We start from the raw sequence: 24,401 nt of genomic DNA on the forward strand, positions 1-24,401 counted from the left end.
GGAGTTTGTGATGATGGCTCTTGATTGAATACTAATCAATGGAGTTTTTCACAGCTGGGCGAGAGTTTAATGAAGGTTTAATGATGATTTCATTTTTAGAGAGGTAATGGGAAAGTTTCTGGATTTCGGTTACGGAATTATAGAGAGAGAGTTGTTAGTTACATAAAGAACGTGATTGGAGAGAGAAAGTTGAGATAAATATGGAGAGAAATCTAATACGGTTTAGAAGGAAAATCACGATTAGATATTAACCGAAGGTTAATATAGGTATTGCATATATAATAAATATTATATGGATTTGTGTAATCTCTCTAGATGACACTAAAAGGACCGGATATCTATTAAGATTATTATTTAGGTTTTCAAATCCTTTTTAGGATTATAGAGGATTAAATCTCCTATTAGGACCCTATTTTTGGTCTATAGACTCAAAAATACGTTTTTAGAGGCAACGTCTAAGCTCTAACAGCAACTCCAACCCCTAGCCGGACGGAGGCCATAAATTCAAATTTATAGCTCCAGTCAGGCGCTCCAAGACCAGTCGCCTGGAGCAGAGGCTGGAGCCTATCCTTCAGTCGCCCCTAACATTAGGGTCGACTGAAGGGGGTCGACTGAAGGGGGTACCCAAGTGACCCTTGGGGTCCCCAACGGTCACATTGGGGACAGATCTCTGCCTTATTTTTTTGTTTCTTTTTTAAAAATGAAAGTATTAAACAATTAAAAATAACTAAAAAGTAACTTAAAAATCAAAACCACCATTAATAATAAAATTATATTAATACAAACTGACTTTTGCATTAATAATCCGACGATCCAAAACACAAAACTAATAATCCGACGATCGAAAACACATTACTAATAATCCAACGATCAAAACACAAAAGTAATAATCCGATGATCGAAAACACATTACCAATAATCCAACGACTAAAAGTTATTCATTGTCATCGTTTGATCTCGTATTCCATAAGTGTTCAATAAGATCTGCCTTCAACCGAGAATGAGTATCTTGGCTTCTAATTCGACCTACACGTTCAAGCACTTCGTCCGATAAGTCTTCTCCACGCTCTATCGGACCCATTTCACATCCCTCAATATTGATTGTAGCATTTGGACCTTCGTCTTCAATAATCATGTTATGCATTATGATACATGCCTTCATAATATCACTCATGGTCTTTACGTCCCACCAACGTGACGGTCCCTGGATAATTTTCCAACGAGCTTGCAGTACACCAAAAGCTCGTTCAACGTCTTTTCGAACCGACTCTTGTCTTTTGGCATAATATGCTTCTTTTGGACCATGTGGATTAGCAATAGTTTTAACTAAAGTACCCCATGGAGGGTATATCCCATCAGCAAGATAATAACCTTCTACGATCATCGTCATCTCTTTGTCGAGCCCATTCATCTTCTTCAAACATCAACATTAATAAAGTAAAATTGAAATTTGTGGGATTCAAAGGGTTTATGGGAGTCATAGGATCCATGGCAGAGAAAGAAGAAGATGAAGTTTGATGAGAAAGAAGAAGATGTTTGATGAGAAAGAAGAAGATGGAGTTTGATGAGTTTGTAGAGAAATGGAGATGTATTTATAGAGAAATATGAGATATTTAGTATGGTGGTTGGATGGTTAAAGATATTTAATATGGTAGAAAAGAGGGAAATTCAAATTTTCGGTCTCAAGAGAGGCTGGGGTTGGAGCTGAATTTTTGAGGTTGAGCTGAGGCAAAAAATTTTGGATGAAAAAGTGGATTTTTCGGCCTAAGACAAACTGGGGATGGAGACTCTCTAGAGGCCGAAAATTTGTTTATGTGGGAAATGCGTGTGTGGCGTTTTTGTTAGTGTGCGGGAAACGTGTGTGGTTTTGTGTATATACAAAACACGTTTTTAAACTATTTTCGAAATAATATTTTGTTTCCAAGGTTGAAAAATTATTCGGGGACCGACACTTTCGTTCAATGTATTTTGATAATTTAATGCAAAAGTCGTTTTGTATTAATATAATTTTATTATTAATGTTGGTTTCGATTTTTTAGTTATTTTAAATTTTATATTAAATTGTTTTGTATTTTTATTTTACAACACAAAAAAAATGCAGATCTGGTCGTTGGATAATCCAACGGCCAAGATCAGTCCCCCAATGTGACCGTTGGGGGCCCTAATGGTCACTTGGGGACTCCTTCAGTCGCCTCTAATGTTAGGGGCGACTGAAGGAGCGGCTCCAGCCTCTGCCCCAGGAGACTTGCCCTGGAGCACCGGGCGGAGGTCATAAATTTGAATTTATGGCCTCAGCCCGGCTGGGACTGGAGTTGCTCTAAATCAGGTTGTAAGGTTAAGGTCAGTGCTACGGTTGAATAAAATAGATGTTCGATGATTTCAAAAGTTCATGTGATCCACAATCACAACATTAGTCTTAAAAGATCTCGGTATTTCAAATGTATTAGTAAGGCAGTAAAAAGGAAACTCGAATTATGTGATAAAGCAGGTATCTAATAAACAAAAATTTTCAGGGAATTTTGTTGAAGCTGGTGGGTACAATGTTGTCCCATTTACTATGGATGTTCAGAATTCCTTTCAAGAAAAAATAAGAGAACAATTTGGGAAAGTTGATACAGAAACGTTAAATAATCTTTCTTAAAAATGGTTGAACGAATAAATAGGTTCTTCTTTGAAACCGACTTGGATGGTTGGCTAAAAAAATGTGGCTTGGACAGATGAACGAAGTAGAAAAGTATATGAGGAACATAAAAACTAGACAAAAGATGATTTGGTAAAGGCGATGCAGAAAGATTAAACAATTTTCAATGCATGATACATTTCAAGTATTTTCAATCTTCATAAACTTTCGATGATAAACACTGGAGAAGAGATCATCTTTCTTTTAGTTCCAGGTTTTCTCATGTACTACATACACAAATCACTTTCTATGCATTCCGCGAGATGACTAGGTCAAAAGATTCAAGTACATAACCAAAGAAAAAGGATATGTCTGGCGAAGCCGAAAAGAAAATGAAGCACAAAAGTGTCGGGAGGGAAATGGTAAAGAACTCTCGTCAAACCGCGAAATATTTGTTGAGAGGCGTTTTTGATGAAAAACAACATGAGATAAGCTACCATGTTAAACACTATAGGAAGACGGGGGTGTATAAATCAAGTTAGCATGGACTATCACGTCGATTATGTCGTCAAGTAATTTAGACCTCTATAGTATTTTCAAACAATTTGTGATATCCAACCTACTTCTTTTTTTTAGGTTGAAAGGTATCCAACCTACTTTTTTTTTTTTTTTTTTGTTGAAAGTATCCAACCTACTTAATAAGCGCAATACATAGTTTGTACTACTATGATGGACCTACTTGAATTATAAATGATAAAATATGCAATTGATAAAGAAAATACTTAAACAATATCTTCAGTTAGTCCATTATTTTTCTGTTTTTCCTTCTACGATGTGATAAAAACACCACTACACCACCCTGAATCCACCCCCGCCTGTATAGATCACTAAGATTAACTAGAGGTTATAGTCTTTTAACATACTGGACAACACACAAAATTACCTTCAGGCGTGATTACCACCTACCTAAGAATATCAAAATACATTAATTTACACAAATTAAATGTTACAAATGGAAGCAGAGTCTGAAATAGAATTAGTATTAAGACATTTTATGTAAGGAAGAGAGTTTGCAACTTGTCCACGTCCATTTTGTCTTTTTTAACATTTCTAACATTCTTCTGTGTTCACACATAGACAACCTCAAACATCCTATTAGTGTGTGTAAATAACAACAAAATTAGGGCTACATTGTCAAATAAATTTCTAGGGCAGAGACTGATCGCAAGTTCACAACCAACAAAGCTCGTGCCGTCCCAAATCAAACAAAGCCTCACACGTTTCTCTCCCTTGTTTACCCTTTTTTTTTTTTTTGTTGAACTATCTCCCTTGTTTACCCTGACATGAAAAAACTATCGACCAAATAAAATTCCTCTGGTTTGTGAGGCTGGTTTGTGAGGGTTCAAAAGAAACAACAGGAGGAGGTATTTTCTCTCTCTCTACAAAATTCTCTTTCTCTCTCTAAAAAGAGTTTTCACAATGCGTCCACCAAACCTTCCTAATTTCTAACGACACAAACGCAAACAAGAAAAAGCACACACAACCCGCCTTCCCCCCCTCTCTCTCTCTATAATAAATACACGAAGCTCTCTTTGTTCGTCTGTCGCCTCCTCCTTCCTCTCTCAAGTTCTTCCTTTCTTCTCTCTCTCTCTCTCTCTCTCCTGTTATTACAACTTCGTCTTCTTCTCTCTTTTTCATTTTATAGTTTGATCTGTAATGGCGTCAACTGGAGGAACACTGATGGAACTGAATCCAGCAATGAAAACACTGAAATGTGAAAACAAGATTGATTCTAGTCGTCTTGCTTGGTCGAGAAACTTGAGTGGTTTTTCTTCTAGAGTTAATACAAGATTACCTACTTGTAAGGCTTTCTTTAATATAAGATCAAGGATTTCAGAGACGAATAAAAGAAGATCTGATTCTTCATCGTTTGATATTCCTTTGGATCTTGTAAGTTTTAATTATTTTCTGTTCTATTTCCTCTGTATCTGTTTAACTACAAATCTGAATCTTGTTTTTTGATTTAATTAGCTCTAGTATTAGATTTAAGAAGAAGTAGTTCAAACAGTTAAAAAAGGTGCCTCTTTTACTCCCTATTATATATGGAATTTGTATGCAATGATATTATGAAATGTTTTCATTCATGATTAGTTTTTTTTTTAATTGTTTGTCAATGATTTCACTTGCACAAAATTTCTTGTTGAGTTTTTAGTAGAAAGAATTTCAAGTTGGAGATTCATTAAGTCTAACAGAATTTGTAGCTTTGATCTCAACAATATGAATTTGTATACAATGATAATACTTATTTCTTATGATCTGTCTTCCCTCTGCACCTAATTAGGTTTTAGTTAAAACCTAAGCATGCCAAAATGGTATTTAATTTAGTTTATATTTCATATTTATGTATATGACCTGTTGGATTTTCAACTCTTTCAGGATGAGCGGACTTCTTTTGGACTTCCGTCGAATGGTTCTACTTTTGAAGAAAAAAGGATGATGTTGAATGATCAAAGAAAAACAAAAATAGTTTGCACCATTGGTCCTTCTACAGCTACACGTGAAATGATATGGAAATTGGCAGAAGCTGGTATGAATGTAGCACGATTGAATATGTCTCATGGAGACCATGCATCACATCAGAAGACCATTGATATTGTTAAAGAATACAATGCACAATTTGATAACAAGGTTATCGCCATAATGTTAGATACCAAGGTATGTGCGTTGATTGTGATTGAAGAAATTTACTATGATGAAATGCTGACCTTTTTGGAACATTTCCCAACTCTGTTGATCTTTATCCTCTTGTCAAGTTCTCATTGTATGTTAAGTTTTCGTAATACCATGTTTGATATTTAGTTTGTAGAAATTGTTTTATTAGGCTAACATAATTATATTATGAAGCAAGTAAGCCGTGTTCATATCGAAGTCTGAGGCAGACGTTAGTGGGCTTAGTTCTTCTGAAGAATGAGTGTCAATAACTAATGATGTTCACATTCGTTTAATCATCTTTAGCAGCATGGTCACATCAAATATTTCTGTCGAAAGAATGGTGAGTTTGTAAAAGCTAATCTAATACACACCATAGGTAAAAACCCTCCGATGAAATAATTTACCGTAAGCCAAAGAGTGAAAAGCCTTATAAGATGTTGATGCTTGGTACCTGTCCTTGCCTGCTTTCTCTCTCAGAGTTTGCATACATTTTTGTGTCTCTCCATGGGCACATAGACCAAATTGATTTTTTGTTCTGAAAACGATCCATATCTAAGATATATCATATTGTAACTTGAAACCAACTGTTTAAAGGACCACTTGAATGAGCAGTGATCAATGATCGCTTTATAAGGAATTATTCCCGCAATTCTTTTCCTGGTCATATATTATAGCACTTTTGCCGCAAAAAGACGATTGCCTGATATTAGGTTGAAAATTTAATGTAGGGCCCTGAAGTTAGAAGTGGGGATGTACCTCAACCTATCTTGTTAAATGAGGGTCAGGAGTTTAACTTCACCATTAATAGGGGAGTATGCTCTGAGAACACTGTTAGTGTAAACTACGATGACTTCGTCAATGATGTGGAGGTTGGAGATATGCTGCTTGTTGATGGTAAGCATGATCATCTCTTCTCTTAAACTCAGAAATTGGTTTGTTATAAATTGCTTTGTTTCTAGATGATAGCCAGGATTGCTTTTGCCCATGAATCATGGATTTGTGGGAGCTAAGGGCCAACACTTTCAAACCTAAATTCTGTTCTAAATGAATGCTTTCCTATAGCCCATAGGTATAATATCTATTTGTGGATGGATAATTCTCAGTAGGTATCCACTCTACTGTAATCAGAGTCAAGAGGAATTAGCTCGTAGCCTCGTACCAATTGTTTTAGGATATTTTTACTTACCCCTGTTTCATAATAGCCAGTCATACCAATCATTCATTGTAATTCATTATCTCGCCTCTTCGCCACTTTAATCCATATTATGCGATGCCCCTCTTCTTAGTGGGATCTTATGCTGATCAATGAAAAAACGTAATATGTTCCGAATGAGCTCACTAAAAAACTAAGTTGCTCTTCTTCGTTCTTCTTCATTCTCCAACTCTTGTTTCCGACTGCTTCTGTCATTAACCTGCCAAACAGTGACGTATAATTTCCATATAGTTGGTCGGACTTTACTGCTAGCAGACTTTAGCTACATTGCCGTTTAATATTTATATAATGTTCTATTTTTTCTTGAAATTGGGGATTAATGTATTGATGTGAAAGGATAATTACAAAATTAAAGAGAAATATGTAAGTTCCTTGCTTGTGTGTAAGTTGATATTACAAAATGATGTAGTATTCACAACTATGTATGTGTTACTGGCATTCTATCATTCCTCATGTAATGTTTCTAAATAGATTTTTGGTGCCTCCTGGGAATTTAGTTCGTGAACTATTTAATACTAACTTAGTAGTTATTACCGACAACCTGCTAGAAGTTAGTTAATCAAGATATAAATGGACAAGTACTAAAATCAGTGACATGTTTCTTAATGTATACTAGGAGGAATGATGTCATTAGTTGTGAAGTCAAAAACGGTAGACATGGTCAAATGTGAAGTGGTTGATGGTGGTGAGCTGAAATCGAGGCGGCACTTGAATGTGCGTGGGAAGAGTGCAACCCTACCTTCTATAACAGGTTCCTCTTAATTTACTATATTTTGGTTTCTTCATTTTTTTTTCCCTGGAAGCACGTTTTGTGTAAAGATTGCTCTGTTCTCATTCTTATCTAATTACAATATCGAATATCCAAGCCTTTCTACAAACTCTGTTACTTCAACAGAAAAAGACTGGGAGGATATCAAGTTTGGGGTGGACAACAAAATCGATTTCTATGCTGTTTCATTTGTCAAAGACGCTAAGGTGGTTCATGAACTGAAAGATTATCTAAAACGTAAATGTCCTAGCTATCTTCAGCGGTTTATTTATTGTAATTTGGGCATGCCCACATTGTTTCTGGAGAACAAATACCAACCGCCTTTCTATTGCAGGGAATAATTCTGATATTCACGTGACTGTCAAAATAGAAAGTGCAGATTCAATACCCAACCTCCAATCAATAATTGCTGCATCTGATGGGGTAAGTTGTTTCAGGTTCAAAGTGAATCTCTGATCTTCTATTTTATGAATGTAGCATACATACTTTTCGCTTCGGAGAATTAAAAGTGAGTATTTTAATCTATAAAAGCTGACACTGCTAATGACTTTCGTCAATAAATCTGACATTCCTATAATTGAGCGTTCGGGCTCAAAGCCTACATAAACAAAATAATTTTTCGATTTGCTTATTCACGCCGTTGTTCAGACTCGGATAATCACAAGCTAAGTTAGAAGTACATCTTAGCTTATCAAGAAAGTGAGGAGCTTCAATCATCTTATTATTGTCTATGATATGAAAGTAAACGTAATTCACCAGGCGTCTTGGTACTTGAACCGGATTGAGAAAACAACATTCCCAGGGGAAAAAAGTAGGTCGCGTGGGCTTGTTAGAGAGGAGCAGGGTTGCTGCCTACATTGTCACATTGATATGTAGTTATATCACATCTCATGTTATAAAATAAAGCTATTTGATACACAATAAATTAGTGAATTGAATCAACATATAAATGATATATTAGTATGTTGTGGACTAGTTATAAGATCAACACCCAAGTTTGCTAGATGTTTTGTGTATATTGATTTTATTGTTAATTGGGAGGAGGTCATGAAATAACATTTTCGCTGTGCCTCCACCAATTCTTTTGTATTTTTTTTTTCCGTCTCTAATTCAATCAAAGTTTCGAAAAAAAACACACCCAAGTTTGCTATCACCCGAAAAGGCCCTAAATCAGGGTGGTGGAGAAATTAACACGAAACAAAGCCTTTTAGAGCAGTGACTGAGCCTTGCATTTGCCGGCGTAGTTGAAAAATGATGGCACCTGAAGGCATCGTGCAAACATTTTGATTGTGAAGGTTTGGAACCATAATATGTGCATCCATTTCTATATGATTTGGAAAAGGTAGTATTAATTGAATAGTTGAAGGTGGATAGATATGCGGGATCCAGTTGTCTTTCCATATGTGAATGGATCTACCATTATGAACCACCCGAATAACGTATTTTCTATAGCCAAATCAATCTGCACGTTGCTTATGCTCTTTATTTGTACATCAAGGTGAAATATATCAACAAACTGATTGTAATGGACTGCATGATGGTAATAAGCGGTTAACTAGATATTTTTGTTTTAATCGGTACCTTAATAGTGAATCAGATATTATATTTTTAATTGGCCACATACGACTGTCATTTAGTTACTTAGCATGGTTGGTTTGTTCTAGTTTGTCTTAAATCTCTAAGTAGTTGTTGCTGCCTTAATTTTTTTAACAGGCAATGGTTGCTCGTGGAGACCTTGGAGCTGAGCTTCCAATTGAGGAAGTCCCTCTATTGCAGGTATCTTTTGTTCCAAATGTGATTTCTTACTAAGTTATCTTGCTCCATACCTGCCTAAAATCAGCTGTACTTGTGTAAGACTTCTCTATGTAAAATGTTTGTCAATTAGAAACTCTTGCATCAATTTTCGGGCCGCTGTTCCCCAGTTTTAAAGAAAAGAGAATATAAATCACGAATCATCTATAGTGCACTTGATGTAGGACATAAATGGGAAAGAGAACTGAAGACGGAAAATAATAGTATTATAAGATATAAAGCACTAGCATCACACTAGTACAAGCTAGGAATCACTCCTAGAGCCCTTAGGCATCACACATTTGGGATATTTGCATCACACAAATACATATAGCTTGAATAGCTGCTGGAAAACTCTCTTGTCTCCTCAAACAGCACGAATACATGCCTTATATATAGGCATAAACCCACCCTATACGTCTTTTCTTCAACACTTTTGAACTTCTAAACCCCTAGGACACTAAAAGACATTAAAGAGACACTATAAGACATTAAAGAGACACTAAAAGACATTGAAGACACTTAACCATCCTAATTGATATTTAGAAACTCGTAGGATTTCCACAAAGACATGTGGATCAGGCTCACATTATTCAAGGTTTTAAGTGGGCCATTCATGTAAGACACGCCAAATTAAAATTTGGGCCTTGCAATCCTTCTTTTGACGTGTCCCATATGCCTTAAACAGTTGTTGCCCTTCATCTATCAGCACTTGCTACTTGCTAGGTGCCAGTAGTATATGGGTGACATCCTCTTGGCATTGACAAATAATGTGGTCTCCTCTCCTGTCCTTGCACATTTTTTTGTTTACTCTTCGCGGGTTTGAACTTTGAAGTAACAATTTAGTTGCAATCTGTTGGTTCAATTTTTTTTTAATTATTATAATACTCTATTGTATTCAGTTTTTATTTACATGGAATCATGGTTTCTGGTATGGTTCTGCATAATTTACCTCTCTAGACGTACGTAACTCCTCTAGCTAATCTACATATGTGCACCTTTTCGTACCTGTGTGTTGATTACAATAACCTCTTGTAACAGATTATTTATCTCTGAATCAAAATACGTTTCATAATTAGCACACTGTTCCGTCTAGAAAGAACGTATTTTTAACTCATCCTCTCTTTCATTTTTTTCTCTTTTTCATATCATCGGCTGGTCATATTACCTTCTTTAATACAATGTATTTTACCTGTTCGTGCTATTTTACAAACAGGAAGAGATCATTAGAACTTGCCACAGCATGCAGAAGCCAGTGATAGTAGCAACAAACATGTTGGAAAGCATGATAGATCATCCAACACCAACAAGGGCGGAAGTCTCTGACATTGCAATTGCAGTACGGGAAAGAGCTGACGCAATCATGCTCTCAGGGGAAACTGCTCATGGGAAGTAAGTGATATACAGTTTACAATTAAAGAGCATCTAAACTTTCCTTTCTTGATCAAGTTAGCTTTCAATTTCGTACTCCTGTAGACTCAGGACATGGTAGGAAAATTTTGCGTGGAGTCCCACAAACCTTTAGCTAAAAGGATTATAGAAACTTTATGTATCTTCTAAGCGCCTCACAATCTTACAAATATAAAAATTTCGTCACAGTTTGACTTTGAGTACTTTTTACTTCTTTAGCATGTCTACAGAGCTCGAAGGCCTTGGTTATGTCAAATTTAACCCATGAAGTAGTCTGAAAAAGGTTTGTTTCTGCAATATTTTTCGATATAATATACCAGGTCTTAAAGTCCAAAAATCTACTTGTTCTAATTAGGTTAACAATGAACAAAAACTTTCTTAACTTGTCAAAGTTACTAATGTTTTGCTGGTTAAGTTATCAACTACTTGAGTATTTAACTGTAACAATTTTTGAAGTTAAACAGACTGTTAATATTTCATGTTTTATGGGAATGAAATTGTTTTGGGAGTAAGTGTACCTATTATACATGCGTCATGTCATATATATGTTGCTAGGGAAACAGTCCAAACCGTACCACGGTAGCACAACCCAAAAAATCGTATCGAAGAGGTATACCCTAGTATACAGCATAATGAACATATCATGGTTTTCCTTCTAGAGTTCTAGGCGATATATACACCAGATTGATCCTCCTTCCAGATTACATTGCTGTAACCATGTTACAACCTACAGGCATGGTTTTCCTTCTCGGAAATATAGATAGGATAATTATTCATATATTTATGAACGTGAGACACGCCAAGGAATGAAACTTCGAAAAATTTCGGCCGACATGGCCGAAATTTTTCGGTTTTTCACCCTAACGAAGTAAAAATACACATACATGTTTTTCGTGTCAAATTTCGGTGGAAATCTGACCGAAATTCCGAAAATCGTGGAAATCTCAAAAACCCTAGAAGATCTGACTAGTGGGGGAACAACCAAGAGATAAGATTCGAAATTATTTTGTCTGGGTTGATGATTGAGTTCTATTTATAAAAACTAACAGATTAGAAGTTCTTTAAAATCAACTCATACCTTGTTTTTTCTTTTTCATCTTCTCTGATTTTTATTTGTTCTTGAGTTCTTCATTTATTTCTTCATCAAAATAGTCCATTTGATATGTTAGTTTGGAGGAAAATATAGAGAGAGAGAGGAAAGAGATTTGGTTGAAGAAAAATCTAGAGAGGGAGTATTCGTTTTACACAGAAGAAATCGGGAAGATGACGATAGAATTTAGGATTTAAGGGGATCTGATTTTTTATTGTTGAGCAGATATATCAAAATTGATGTTTGATTTATTTTGTCCCCCTGATTTTATAGTTTGTTTGATTTTAATCCCTGAAATAACTGACATTATTGCAGATTAGTCCTTAAATTAACAGTTTATTGCAGATTAACCCTATCATTGCAGATTAACCCTCTAACTAACCGACTATATTACAGATTAGCCCTCTAACTAACATAATCTATTGCCAATTAGCCCTATTATTGACATTTTTTGTTATTTCTTTTTGTAAAATTTCCACACAGTCCGAAACGTTTCCACGAAACGTTTCCACTTTTGGACCCACCGAAACTTCCACCGAAACAGAAGTTTCATTCCTTGAGACACACACATACATACATGTATATATAAAATTTTATAAGTGCTAATTTCCTTCTCTTTTATTTCCTGACACTTACTCTACACAAAGGCTTTATATCTTCCCATAAATCGATCTAGTATTTCTCTTCTAAAATATCATATTCAACAGATATCCACTGAAAGCTGTTAAAGTTATGCATACGGTGGCATTGAAGACTGAATCAGCTTTACCAAATATCAACATTCCTCCAGCGCAGTCTGCTCATACGGTATGTAGAGTTTACGTTGTGACCCTACACTTACCAGATTCCACCTACAGTTTTGAATACCTATTCTGCATTCTGGTACTCTAAATAAGCGTATCTTTAGACTTAATAAACCCAATTTTTATGTGAAATGGTAAGAATTAACAAGTTGGGTAGTTTAACTATAAGATTTATTGGTTAACTAGTTAAAGAAACTAAGTTTTATGGAGATGGTATGCTTTTGAAGAGGAAGTGTATTAATTCTGTATGCATCATAGGAAATATGTATTTCTTGGGAAATAGAGCAATAAGTTCCAGAACCCATACCAAGTATCGAACTGACTCACATGTCAGGTTTGGTTCTCGGTATCATCAGGTACTTGTTGAACCTCCTCTTCTGGGACGATCTTATAGGCTATATTTGTTAACAAGCTATACTGCTATAGTCAGTTTGCATATTGTTTGCCTTCATATTCATCTTCTGATTTCTCTATTTACTTTCCCTAACACTGTTGTGTTTCTAAATGTGTTTCCTTTTGGTATTTTATCAGAACCATATGAGTTCAATGTTTGCTTTTCACGCAACCACAATGGCAAATACCCTTCGGACACCAATTATTGTCTTTACGAGAACAGGCTCCATGGCTGTACTTCTAAGCTACTACCGGCCTTCTGCTACAATCTTTGCCTTTACAGACGAGTGAGTTAGCACTGAACAATAATTAATTTTAAACTCTCATCATATTACTGTCTGTATTCTTTTTGAATTTTTTGGTTGGTGTATATCTTAGTCTTCTATGGTTTTTTTTTGTCTCGACTATAGATGAGGAAAAGCAAGCATAGCATGAAGAATTAAATATATTTCCCTCTTACCTTACATTATTCTAAAAGTTTGGTGAAAATAGTGGGAACTTCCTCAAGTTTAAACCTATAAAAGCTAGAAAGCTATCAAATCTGCCATTAATAGGCTCGGAACCTGAAGACCTAGTGTGATTTCGTTTCAGATGCTGAATCTTTCCTCATAATCTACCACTTCTATATTCTATTAGTATTATCTATTATATATTGGGTGTACGTCAAATTTAGATCTGCGTAGTTCATGTGCTATATACAAATGTTCTGATGAAATTTTATGTTCGATCTTGACAGAGAAAGGGTGAAGCAGAGGCTTGTGCTTTATCACGGTGTGCATCCCATTTACATGAAATTCTCTGATGATGCGGAAGAAACTTTTGCTCGAGCAATAAATCTCTTGAAGGTACCAATTTTGTTCACTTTAGTTGCTTTTCTACTACAATCATTTACCTCTGTACTAATTCTTTTTCAAAATTCTGGAGCAGGAACAAAATCTCCTGGAAGGAGGACACGTTACACTTGTCCAAAGTGGAATGCAATCTATATGGCGGCAAGAGTCTACACATCACATTCAAGTTCGTAAGTTCACGGTTTGATTATGTAATTTGGAACGAAAATCGTTTGTTCTGATTAGTTTTTGATTGCTAATTTATTTTAAGATTATATATTTCACTTTCGAAAACTAGGATTATGAAAATTGAAGTTGGATTTGTACTTAATGATGTGCTTTATCTATCAGTTAGGACCTTCATTAATATTTAGATGCTTCAGAATTTTAAATTATGCACGCATAATTTGCTTCAAAATGCAATATGATAAAAACTCTACATATTGGGAAGGCATCTTATGAATTTTCAGTGGGAGGAGAAGACGTCCAAAATGTAATCAGAGCATTTGCTTCGGTGGTCGAAAATGGTGGTGGTTGTTGGAAGTTGTGGTGGTGGAGAAGTGAAGATTAGGTGGAAAAATACAATCAAGTAGGTTAAAAATAAAAATAACGGCTTAGTCAATCTTGATTGCATAAGTTTTTAATCTATGAAGACTTTCTGGATGCCCTAAAAGCCGCGGCCATCCTAAAACCACCCAACAAGTGTTATAACGTGTTAGTGGGTAGACTTACTGAAATCTTCCAAGTCCTAGTGGTACGGGTTGGAACTATCCCATATTGGTTGTGCGGGAAGGAAACTAGTTTATAAGTGCGAGAAAATGTCTCACTTCTGCTAGCTTTTAGAGGTAGAGAGATCCAAGAAACCTTTTTATCTACAACTTGTCGATGTTTAGCTATGGCTGTTACTACTTCCACAATAGGAAAACAAACTAGATATATCATACACAGTCAGTCTTATGTCAAAGAGAAACTCTTACATCCACAAATTTCATACAAGAAGAGAAATACAAAACCCTCACCTTTACACCCTTTGAACTCATTCTCAACCTAGATAAAATCCAGAGAACATACAATTTGAGTTGAGTAATCTAGGAGTGCACAAATGAGTGTCAAATTATAATGTGAGAGTCATCGGACTGTGCCCTATTTTCTCCGTTGAGTTCACATCGCTTCATGCTTTGTTTCTTTTGTCTTTTTCCTCTTATTCTTTATTTATCTTCATAGATAATCTTAGAACCACAGTTAATATGAAACTCACACTCTTATATCGTTGAGCTTTTCGCCATTGTTCTCTCCTCTGTTGGTATTGTCTCTTCCTTCCATCTTGATATACTTGTACCATCTTGCACACAATATGTAAACGAGAAAGTCAGCAGTCGTCAAAGCTGCTAAGAGGAAGAAAAACCTGTCTAAATGACCTCTATTTAGGTTTCCAGGAATCCATCCAGGCATGTTATCTTCTGTAGAGATCTTCATTACTATACTCACAATCAAGCTACTCACATAGTTCCCTAGTGATATTGAAGTCATGCAGAGTGCACTTCCAAAGCTTTTTAATCCGTCAGGTGCTTGTCCGTTGAAGAATTCCAATTGGCCGACATACATAAATACCTCAGAAGCTCCGATAAATACATACTGAGGGATTTGCCAGAAGATGCTCAAAGAACTTGATTCTTCGCAGTTGGTACAATCTTTTTTAGCGGTTTTTAGTCTGTGGACTTCAACAATACCAGCTGAAATCATAGCCATTATTGCAATAATTAATCCAACTCCCATCCTTTGAAGCTCAGAAAGTCCTTTAGAATTTGTGCTCTTGAGTCTGCAAAACAGTGGATCTAGAACTCTTCTATAAATGAAAATGAAAGCAGCTACACTCAAAATATCGAAGCTTGACATACTAGCCGCTGGAATACGGAAGTTTCCGATTGTAGTTTTCATTGTTGCTCCTTGTTCGACGAATAGAGATGCCATCTGAGTGAAGACTACTGAGTAGAGGATTGTGCAGAGCCAAATCGGGAGAAGTCTTAGTATGCACTTAACTTCTTCAACTTGTGTTATTGTGCATAGACGCCACGGGCTGTGTCTACCCTTGTCTTGTAGGGATAAATCCTTTGATGTTATGATTGCTGCTCTATCCAAAAACCTGGAATAACACAGAGATTAGTTAGTCAGACTGTCAGGTTAGTCGAGATTAATGTTATCACGCGAAAAGTCAGGGGGATAGGAAAAACATGCAAAAACCTAGTTCTCATCTTACTTGAATCCTTCAGTATGGTATATCTTCCTTCCACTAGTGATTGCATGTTCCTTTCCTTCAACTTCGTATAGTTCATCGCCTTCTGGCATTCCAGCACTCCATTTCTTTGCGGCTGCCACGACGACTTGGCAAAATCTTGAGAGAGGGTTACCAGTTGGCTTAAAATGACGGTATTGTGACGAACCAGCCAGAAACAAGACCAACGCGAGGAAGGCTGATCCTGTGGAGGCCCAAAAACCCAAGGCCCACATTCCTTCATCCTCAAAATAACCCAGTACTGTATTTGAAAAGAGAGATCCTAGGTTCATTGCCAAGTAGAAGTAGCTAAAGAAGGCTACCTTTTGGAGCCCTTCTTTAGAGTTTTCTTCATCAAATTGATCAGCTCCAAATGTAGCTATATTTGGTTGGTAACCTCCATTTCCTAAGGCGATTAGGTAGGTTGATAGGTAAAATAACCCTATTTCAATCGAGGAATGCTTCCTGCACTCTAGTAAGTCGTTCCCACAACCTTTGGGTTTTACTAGAAATAGATATGACGATAACGATAACATTGCCAATCCCTGAAGTCAAAGAGATATAAATGTCACAGAAGGAAAGAGAAAATCAAGTTTCAATGGTTCTATTTAAAATATTGTGTTTATTTCTTGTTGCAACGGAACTTTTTCAGTCGAGTTTCTTATAAAGAATTGATTTCGGAAAATTAGAGTTACTTACAATGACGAAAATGACTTGAAAAATAGCACAAGTCTTGTATCTTCCCCAGTAGGAGTCACTGAGGAAAGCACCGACGAGAGAAAAAATGTAAACAGTTCCAGTCCATTTGCTGACGTTGTTAGCTGCATCCGCGTTGTTCTGTTGTAGAACTCTTGTCAAGAATAAGACTAAGTTCACTCCCACACCGAAGAAAGCCAAAGTAGCAAGGCCCTGATTAACTGTGACAAAAAAAAGATAAGCAAGTTTCTTTTGTTTTTGTGTAGTTTAATCTCACAAGTTAGAAATGATATATGGAGAGGGAGAGAATGATGTACCAAGAATGAGGATCCCAGCAAACCATCTGCCACTTTTTCCACGTACAGAAGGGTGTCCATGTCGATCAACGGTGCCATCAAGAGTGTATTCTTGATCTTCTCTTTCTTGTTCATCAAGTTCTTGTTGTTCTTTTATCTTCTTAGTTGTTCTCATACTTTGATCTTCTAACTCCATCATCATCTGCTTGTTATCCTATATAGAAGATATCATTGTAATCATTTGTTAATACAAGCTAGATTCACTTCATTACTACTTATTCAACCAGTTTATCATTGTAAATATATCATGCATGTAATTAGTTAGGGTTCTTTAGAGCCAACTGTTACTCCTTTGGAGACTTCAAAAGCCAAGTGTTTCACACACCCACCCACACTATATATATAAATATATATTAATGAATAACAAGCTCTTGAGAAAGGAGTTTGAGAGAAAGAGGGAGAAGAAGTTTGCCAAAAATAATATTAATTGTAAGATCTTAACTAAGTAGGGTGTTTTTTGTTGTCTAATATAGGGATCAAGGAAGGAATAAATAGAAGTACTTAAGGAGAAGAATGATATAAATATGCATGCATGGTAACAAGGACTATGTCTAACCTCCTTAGAGACTTCAAAGGTTGATGCCATTAATGATCTTGAGAGGCTCACTTTGAAGCTAAAGTGTTAAACAAGAGAGAGAAAGTATGGAGGTAATGAGGGTTGGAAAGAAGAGAGGGGAGTAAGTTGGTGAAAGAAGAGGGACATACTTGTGAAATATATAGAAGTGGTGGGAGGGTGAGAGAGGGTTGAGTGCAGGATGTAGATTTGAGGGAGAAATGAGAAAGACCCACATGGCCAATCCACCATAAAATGTTAGGTTCAATAATACTTTTGGGAGAGAAAATATTTGTCTTTTTATTTATTTAAAATGGAAATGAAAGGAGATATTAGTGCCTTTAGTGATACATGATGAATGCATATAACAAAAAGAAAAACACTTTAAATACTTTTTTTTTTTTTTTTTTCTTTGTTGAAAATTTAAATACTTTTCTTGGGTCTCTTAAATCACAAACCACTTGATTTATAATTGGGGTCTCTTAAATCACAAACCACTTGACCCATAAAAAGTAGCTTCTGCTTTGGTTCCATTCAACCAAAATATATAGAAAAAGTACACAAATGTAAATTCTTTTACAAAAATTCTTTATTCAAGATGTATATTTTTGTTGATGCACTTCACGTTTTTTTTTTAAAAAAAAATCGGTAATATATAATGTTACGGGTATACAACAGAAGATTGTCTACTGGTTGTATCAATATCGCCAAAAGTAATTTTATGACCCCAACAAAAAAAATGGAGTATTTCAATTAAGTCTTTATACCTAATTTGATCCATACTTGTACTTTTACTTTAACTTTTCCATCAGAAACCCAAAAGATTTATAAGATCTTATCAAGGAACAAATTCACTAATTATTTTGATATGTTTTTATTTTGCATCTAAAATCTCTACTTTTCTTCACTTATTATAGCATATATTCTATTTGATTATACCCGTTTGAACTTGAGACATGATAATTCCTTGTTTTAATGTCTTTGTTAGGTGATGCAAAAACCACATTCTCTTAGGAACATTTTTTGTATCTCAATCTTAAGGTTTTTTTTTTTGTTGAAAAATCTTAAGGTTAGAATTACGTTTTATTTTTCTTATTTTTTTTGTAGGTATCAAAATAATCACATTTCGTTAGGAACATTTCTTGCATATCAATTTATCTAGTGATTATTCTGTTTTCCTATGCTAAATCGCCCAATTTCGTTTTCAGGTACCTAGATATATTGGTGACGGTTTAAAAAAAAGAAGAAGATATACTCCTAATTGTCTTTGAAAAATTGCTTGGTAATTGCCTGACCAGACCCAAGTGCTTGGAAACCGCCTAAAGAAGCTTTAAGAATAGTGTCACATGAGAGAAGCGTAATCTAGTAACTAAGAATATAATGCATACGTTCTCTCTACTCATTATCAATTGATATAAAGTTGAATGACAATAAACTTAACATGATGTTTTAAAAGCCACACGTGTTGCACACTTCTACTCGACTCATAGAACACACATGTGACGAGGTGTGAGAGTCCCACATGAGAGAAATAGGTGTAGTAACTAATAATACAATGTTTAGGTCATCTTCAAATTATGTGATAAGCACGATAACCGCCTAATTCAAACCGTGAATGAAGGAGGTCTCAACACATGAAAGAGGTCTAAAACCCGGCAAATTATTACATTTATTACTTAACAAATAGCCTAAATTACATGGAATAAATCTTGATGGCAAACTGCTTCTACCGAGACTCGATCCCACGATCTCATGGGCTTAAGAGGGGTGTCTAACCGTTGCACCAAAGGCTGGTGCACGTTATTTAACAAACTAAGACATTAGTTCATAATGACTTATAATAAAATGGGTTAATTTTGTTTTGGCCCACAATTTGTGACCAACTCGCTGTTTTGATCCTCATAAGTGTCTGGCAGTTCGATTTGGGCTCCGAGAATCAAAAGAATTTAAATTTTTTCCAGAAGTATCCTTGGGGGACAAAATGGAATGATATCTCAAAAGCTTTAAAAAGATTAAAGCCACCTCATCTTTTCCTCTCCCTCCTCCATTTCATCACTTCTCTTCTCCACTTCATCTCTCATCACCTTCTGCAACGAAGGTCGTCGACCTACCAAATTTCGGCGACCTCCAAACTGCCCCAGAAAACATTTTCTTTCTTCTTTGTTTCTTCTTCTCCTCCTCCTCCTTCACCCCTCTCTCTCTTCTTTCTTTTTTTTTCTCCCCCTCTTTAAACTCTCTAGCGAAGGAGTTGCCTTTCGCAGGAGATGTGGTTCGCCAAATCTGACTAAACCTCCAGCTAAGGGGTTCCCCTTCGTTGGAGAGTTTAGAGAGAGAAAGGGGGAAGAAGAAGAAGAAGAGAGAGAAAAGAGGAAGAAAAGAGAGAAAGAAATAAGAAGAAGACAAAGGAAGATTTTTTTCTCTTTTTAGGGTTAGATCGCCAGAGGTGAGGTGAATTAAAAATAAAGAGGTGAAGTGACTTTTATGTTTTTAATTGTTTTTGCAAATAATTCCATTTTGGCCCCCAAGATCAAATCGAACAGCCGGACAATCATGGGGACTAAAACAGGAGTTGGTCACAAATCGGGAGCCAAAATAGAATTAACCCAATAAAAGTTGAGGACAAAATTGTGTCTTAAGAACAAATCACTTAGACTAATTACATTACCATTTTATGTAGTTCTATTAAACTTCGAATTCATGTCTCTCTCGGTACATGTCTGATGTTAGAAAAAGTTGTCCCGTTCAAACGATGTTTAAAATAAACCAAATCTCAACTTATTTTTTTTTAAAATAACATCTTAAATTACAATTTATTTTATCAGGAAAACATAATAGAAAAGTTAAAAATTACCATTCATGGTCTAGCAATTAGCTACTTTCACAAGCAACTGTTAAGTTAAGGGTTATTTCCCTAATGGCCCCCTACTTTGTGACCAGCTTCCTGCCTGGCCCCCTACTTTACAAGAAATACCCATATGGCCCCCTTCCGTTATAACACCGTTACTCTCTCTCTTCCATTTCTTTTCTCTCTCCACCGGCCGGCGACCCTGCCGGTGAAGACGATGATGTGGCTGGTTTAACGAGGTGGCAGAGAGAGAAAACATGTTGGAGGAGAGAGAAAAGAAATGGAAGAGAGAGAGTAACGGTATTATAACGGAAGGGGGTCATATGGGTATTTCTTGTAAAGTAGGGGGCCAGGCAGGAAGCTGGTCACAAAGTAGGGGGCCATTAGGGAAATAACCCTTAAGTTAACTACTTACTTATGTGGCCATGTGACTAGTTATTTCATTGGGAGAGTATTAGTACTATATGGATCTGGGCAACCCAGCCCAGTCGGCTGGGTTGAAAGGATAGTCATTAATTGGTTTTAGATTATCATTAATCTTTAATCATATGTATATTTATAGATTTACTCTAAATCAATATACATTGACATATACTTGTAAATTCAATAGATTGTTAATGGGGAAAGGCTGTGTTTTTCTTTACCTCTCTTCACTTCCCATAGCTCTCGTTTTTTTTTCTCTCTCACACTCTCGATGGTTTCTTCGGATTTTTTCTGAAAATATATTCTGTTAATTAACTATTGTTTTTTGTTGAAAGTTCATTTCTTGCTAGTGTATATTTTCTCCTTTTTTTCCTTAGAACTCATTGAGCAAACCATTAACTTATGAGTGAAAGTTAACAAATTTTCTTCGCTAATTTAGAAACCAAAACTAGCTAATTAATTTCATCTAATTGTTCCCACGATCGTGGCACTCTAAAACAATTCGAACGTAATGCCTATAGTGAGACAAATTAAAGTTCCCAGTTGTCTTAATATTTATAAATATGCTAATTTGGACTGATCTACAAAACTTTAAAATAGCTGTAAACCATTTCACTTCAAAAGTGGGAAAAAAATTGGAATAATTAACCATGGAAGTAGAAGGAACAGTTTGTTTATCGCCTCATGTGTAATAGTATTTTTTGTCATGAGATGTTTAAGATTTTTCTTTCTCACAGCTCTTAAGATAATTATTAGAGAAGTGCTAAATGGTCCGACTTTTGGGACTGACTACGGAACCGGAAGATGACGTAGCTGCCCGTTCAAATTGGCCAAACTATTTCTCTCTTTTCATCACTTTTTTTTCAAGTCTCTTTCATCATTGTTAAGTTTGTGGCCATCTAACTCAAAACTAATTGGCAATAAGTGGAGAGGACCTATGCTTTATATTTTTGGTTGCTAGTTACTCATTCTCCCATGTGGGATTATTCTCACACGCCTCCTCACGTGTGGCGTTTTTTGAGCTTAACACGTGTGTTTTTTTTTTCTTTACGGGTGACGTGGAGCACGTGTGGCTTTTAAGCCTATCACGTGTGGGCCTAGCTCTGATACCATGTTAAGTTTGTGACCATCCAACTCAAAATCAATTGACAATGAGTGGAGAGGACCTATGCTTTATATTTTTGGTTGCTAGTTACCCATTCTCCCATGTGGGACTATTCTCACAATCACTTGATCAATTAGGGTCAGCCATGACACCGTTTGGTTCCAAAAATTATTTGGTTTAACATTTTTGTAATTATTTTGTTTAACTTTTTTGTAATTATTAACCTTATACTCTTCTACACTGTTTTGTATTGGTCGTATGCTTATTGCATCTCGGTATTAAATAATGAATATTTGGAAGAAAGAAAACTCTGCCTCTTTTCATGTGTTTTTTGAACTTTACCTTCCTGATAGCATAATGTGCTTATAAAGAAATTCAAATAAATTACAAAAGGTGATTCTAATAATCAAGTTTGCCACAATACCATCTTCTCTAACTACTTTAACAAAGTAATTCTTGATTGCCAAACAAGTGAATGTGAATGCTCCATTACCCAATTTCTACAAGATTTAATATATTTTTCTTTTATCATACATATATAAAATCAGGGGCGGATCCATGGGGGTGCGAGGGGGTGCGGCCGCACCCCCTGGATCATCCCGAAAAAGAAAAATAGTAGTAATATTTTTGTATTTGTGCATAGTTATATGAAACATATATATGCATTATGATGTACTTGAAAAACATAAGGAAGTATTAGCTCAGTGGTTCAATTGTGAATTAACATGCTTCTCTGAGCGTCAGAACCTGGGTTCGAGCTCAGCCACAAGCATTTTCTGTTTCTTTTTATACCTAACCGTGTGTGTGAATAACATCAAGTAGCCCTTGGTTAGTTGTTGAGGTTGAGTTGTGGGAGAGTTAAAATGGGAGTTCCTTTGTTTGAGTCTCAATTGTAAGTTGAAATATTTTGACTTTTCTATATCGAAATTCGACCACTATTAGTAATTGGAAGTATTTTAACTTTTCTGTATTGAAATTATATAATTCAATACATAAATCTATACAAACTTCAATTAATCTACTACAAATCCTATAAAAATCGATTTATCTATCCTAAACCCTATAAACTTCAACTCATCTACCATAAATCTCTACAAATTTCATTTTATCTACCAAAATCTTATAAATTCATTTACCCTAAATCCTATAAACTTCAATTTATCTACCATAAACTCCTACAAACTACAATTCACAAGTACTACAAAGAAAAGACCAAGATACTGCCATGGATTTTGTTGAATCATCAAGTTAGAATCCCAATATGTACGAGACCATGAGTGTCATTATTGGTTTGGAGTGTTTTCTACTTTTGCTTTCACTTTAGGACGAACTTTGTCGGTTGCAACTGTTTCCGTTGAAAGAGTTTTTTCAGCTATGAAACTAGTTAAAACACGCTTAAGAAACAAGATAAGTGATCTGTGGCTGAATGAGAAAAAAGTTCTTAATGAAATTAACAATGAGTCGATTATGCGAACATTTCAGAATATGAACTCTCGCAGAGGTCAATTGTGTTTGTAATCTTTGATGTATTAATATGATTAATGAAAATAAATGTATTATTAATTATTGTGTTTTAAAAAAAAAAAAAAAATTTATTTAAGTATGTAAATTCGCACCCCCAAAGTGAAAATCCTGGATCCGTCTCTGTATAAAATCGATCACTTTAATAAAGTAATTAATGATAGTATTACTTTACCCTCTCATATAATTAAAATTTCTTTAATGGCAATGATTACTTATTTTTCAAATGACCGCCTAATTTATAACCAGTTTTTTCGTGTAGTCCCTTAGTTTGTCGAAAATATTCAGATGTGTTCTTTTTTGTTATTATCGTCACATTATCGTGAAAGTCATTTTTTTTATAGTTTTTTGAGTTTAAAGTTCAAAAACAGGGGAGCTAATTAGTCATATATCCACTCCTAAATTAATAAATAATATAAAACCAAAATAAATAGAAAAAGAAAAATAAGTCCAAAAATTTACTATGTAGTGGGCCCCATGCATCAAACCATTTATTTCCTCCCATTCTTACCCTTTCATAAATATATAACCATTGATAAACCAAAGGTTGCTAATGGTTGAGTTAATACATTTATTCTTTCGATAAATTTTAAGAGAAATATTTATGGTGGATATTTATTGTTAGTATTTATTTCCAAAATTTATATTTGTCTATAGTAACCTACCAAAACAATCGTGATTTACCCAAAATGAGTTCACCTCTCTCTCTAACTTCATGTTCTTCGAACATGAAAAATTTGTGAATTTGTGATTCATTTTTTATCTCTACCTCGATATTTCCATCTCTAAAACATATTTTTCCTTGGAAATCATTAAGAAAATTGTATATATGTCGATTAAACTTAGAATCTTGTTAAAAAATTATTTTATTATAACAACAAACTTAAAATGTAATACTTTTTCGTACATAGTGAATTTTGAAATCTCTATCACTATAATCCTGTTCTTATAAAAAATATAAACTGAATTTGTTTTTGCTACATTTTCAGTATTTTACTA

At 35.2% G+C, this 24,401-nt stretch overlaps 3 protein-coding genes across 3 annotated transcripts; 1 reads left to right on the plus strand and 2 right to left on the minus strand.

The window, feature by feature from the left end:
- Positions 1 to 934: 934 nt before the first annotated feature.
- On the minus strand, positions 935 to 1,390 carry LOC147536744 (uncharacterized). The gene has a single exon (XM_086642699.1). It carries the CDS (start codon positions 1,388 to 1,390, stop codon positions 935 to 937), a length of 456 nt encoding a protein of 151 aa, XP_086498825.1.
- Positions 1,391 to 3,694: 2,304 nt separating this feature from the next.
- LOC147536745 (pyruvate kinase isozyme G, chloroplastic-like) lies at positions 3,695 to 13,962 on the plus strand. The gene is made up of 12 exons (XM_086639537.1): positions 3,695 to 4,570; positions 5,057 to 5,335; positions 6,061 to 6,226; positions 7,162 to 7,296; positions 7,441 to 7,551; positions 7,649 to 7,737; positions 9,028 to 9,090; positions 10,322 to 10,497; positions 12,313 to 12,412; positions 12,940 to 13,088; positions 13,538 to 13,646; positions 13,729 to 13,962. Exons 1-12 carry the CDS (start codon positions 4,337 to 4,339, stop codon positions 13,837 to 13,839), a joined length of 1,722 nt encoding a protein of 573 aa, XP_086495663.1. The 5' UTR covers positions 3,695 to 4,336; the 3' UTR covers positions 13,840 to 13,962.
- Positions 13,963 to 14,567: 605 nt separating this feature from the next.
- LOC147536746 (protein NRT1/ PTR FAMILY 7.3-like) lies at positions 14,568 to 17,793 on the minus strand. Its single transcript, XM_086639535.1, has 5 exons — positions 17,512 to 17,793; positions 16,917 to 17,109; positions 16,603 to 16,820; positions 15,889 to 16,448; positions 14,568 to 15,774 (listed from the first exon to the last, which is right to left on the minus strand). Exons 1-5 carry the CDS (start codon positions 17,539 to 17,541, stop codon positions 14,886 to 14,888), a joined length of 1,890 nt encoding a protein of 629 aa, XP_086495661.1. The 5' UTR covers positions 17,542 to 17,793; the 3' UTR covers positions 14,568 to 14,885.
- Positions 17,794 to 24,401: the final 6,608 nt, after the last annotated feature.

This window comes from Eschscholzia californica, unplaced genomic scaffold (assembly GCF_041429995.1).
Source record: "Eschscholzia californica isolate CP2 unplaced genomic scaffold, dmEscCali1.0.p SCAF_5, whole genome shotgun sequence".
Taxonomy (NCBI): domain Eukaryota; kingdom Viridiplantae; phylum Streptophyta; class Magnoliopsida; order Ranunculales; family Papaveraceae; genus Eschscholzia; species Eschscholzia californica.

Excerpts from the sequence above, each read along its gene's own strand:
- LOC147536744 (XM_086642699.1), bottom strand. The coding sequence starts at position 1,390 with ATGACGATGATCGTAGAAGGTTATTATCTTGCTGATGGGATATACCCT.
- LOC147536745 (XM_086639537.1), top strand. The coding sequence starts at position 4,337 with ATGGCGTCAACTGGAGGAACACTGATGGAACTGAATCCAGCAATGAAA. Across the intron at positions 9,091-10,321 it reads AGGAAGTCCCTCTATTGCAG|GAAGAGATCATTAGAACTTG; the intron begins GTATCTTTTGTT and ends TTTTACAAACAG. Across the intron at positions 13,647-13,728 it reads GAGCAATAAATCTCTTGAAG|GAACAAAATCTCCTGGAAGG; the intron begins GTACCAATTTTG and ends ATTCTGGAGCAG.
- LOC147536746 (XM_086639535.1), bottom strand. The coding sequence starts at position 17,541 with ATGGCATCAACCTTTGAAGTCTCTAAGGAG. Across the intron at positions 17,110-17,511 it reads CCTTTGAAGTCTCTAAGGAG|GATAACAAGCAGATGATGAT; the intron begins GTTAGACATAGT and ends TCTTCTATATAG. Across the intron at positions 16,821-16,916 it reads TGCTGGGATCCTCATTCTTG|TTAATCAGGGCCTTGCTACT; the intron begins GTACATCATTCT and ends TTTTTGTCACAG.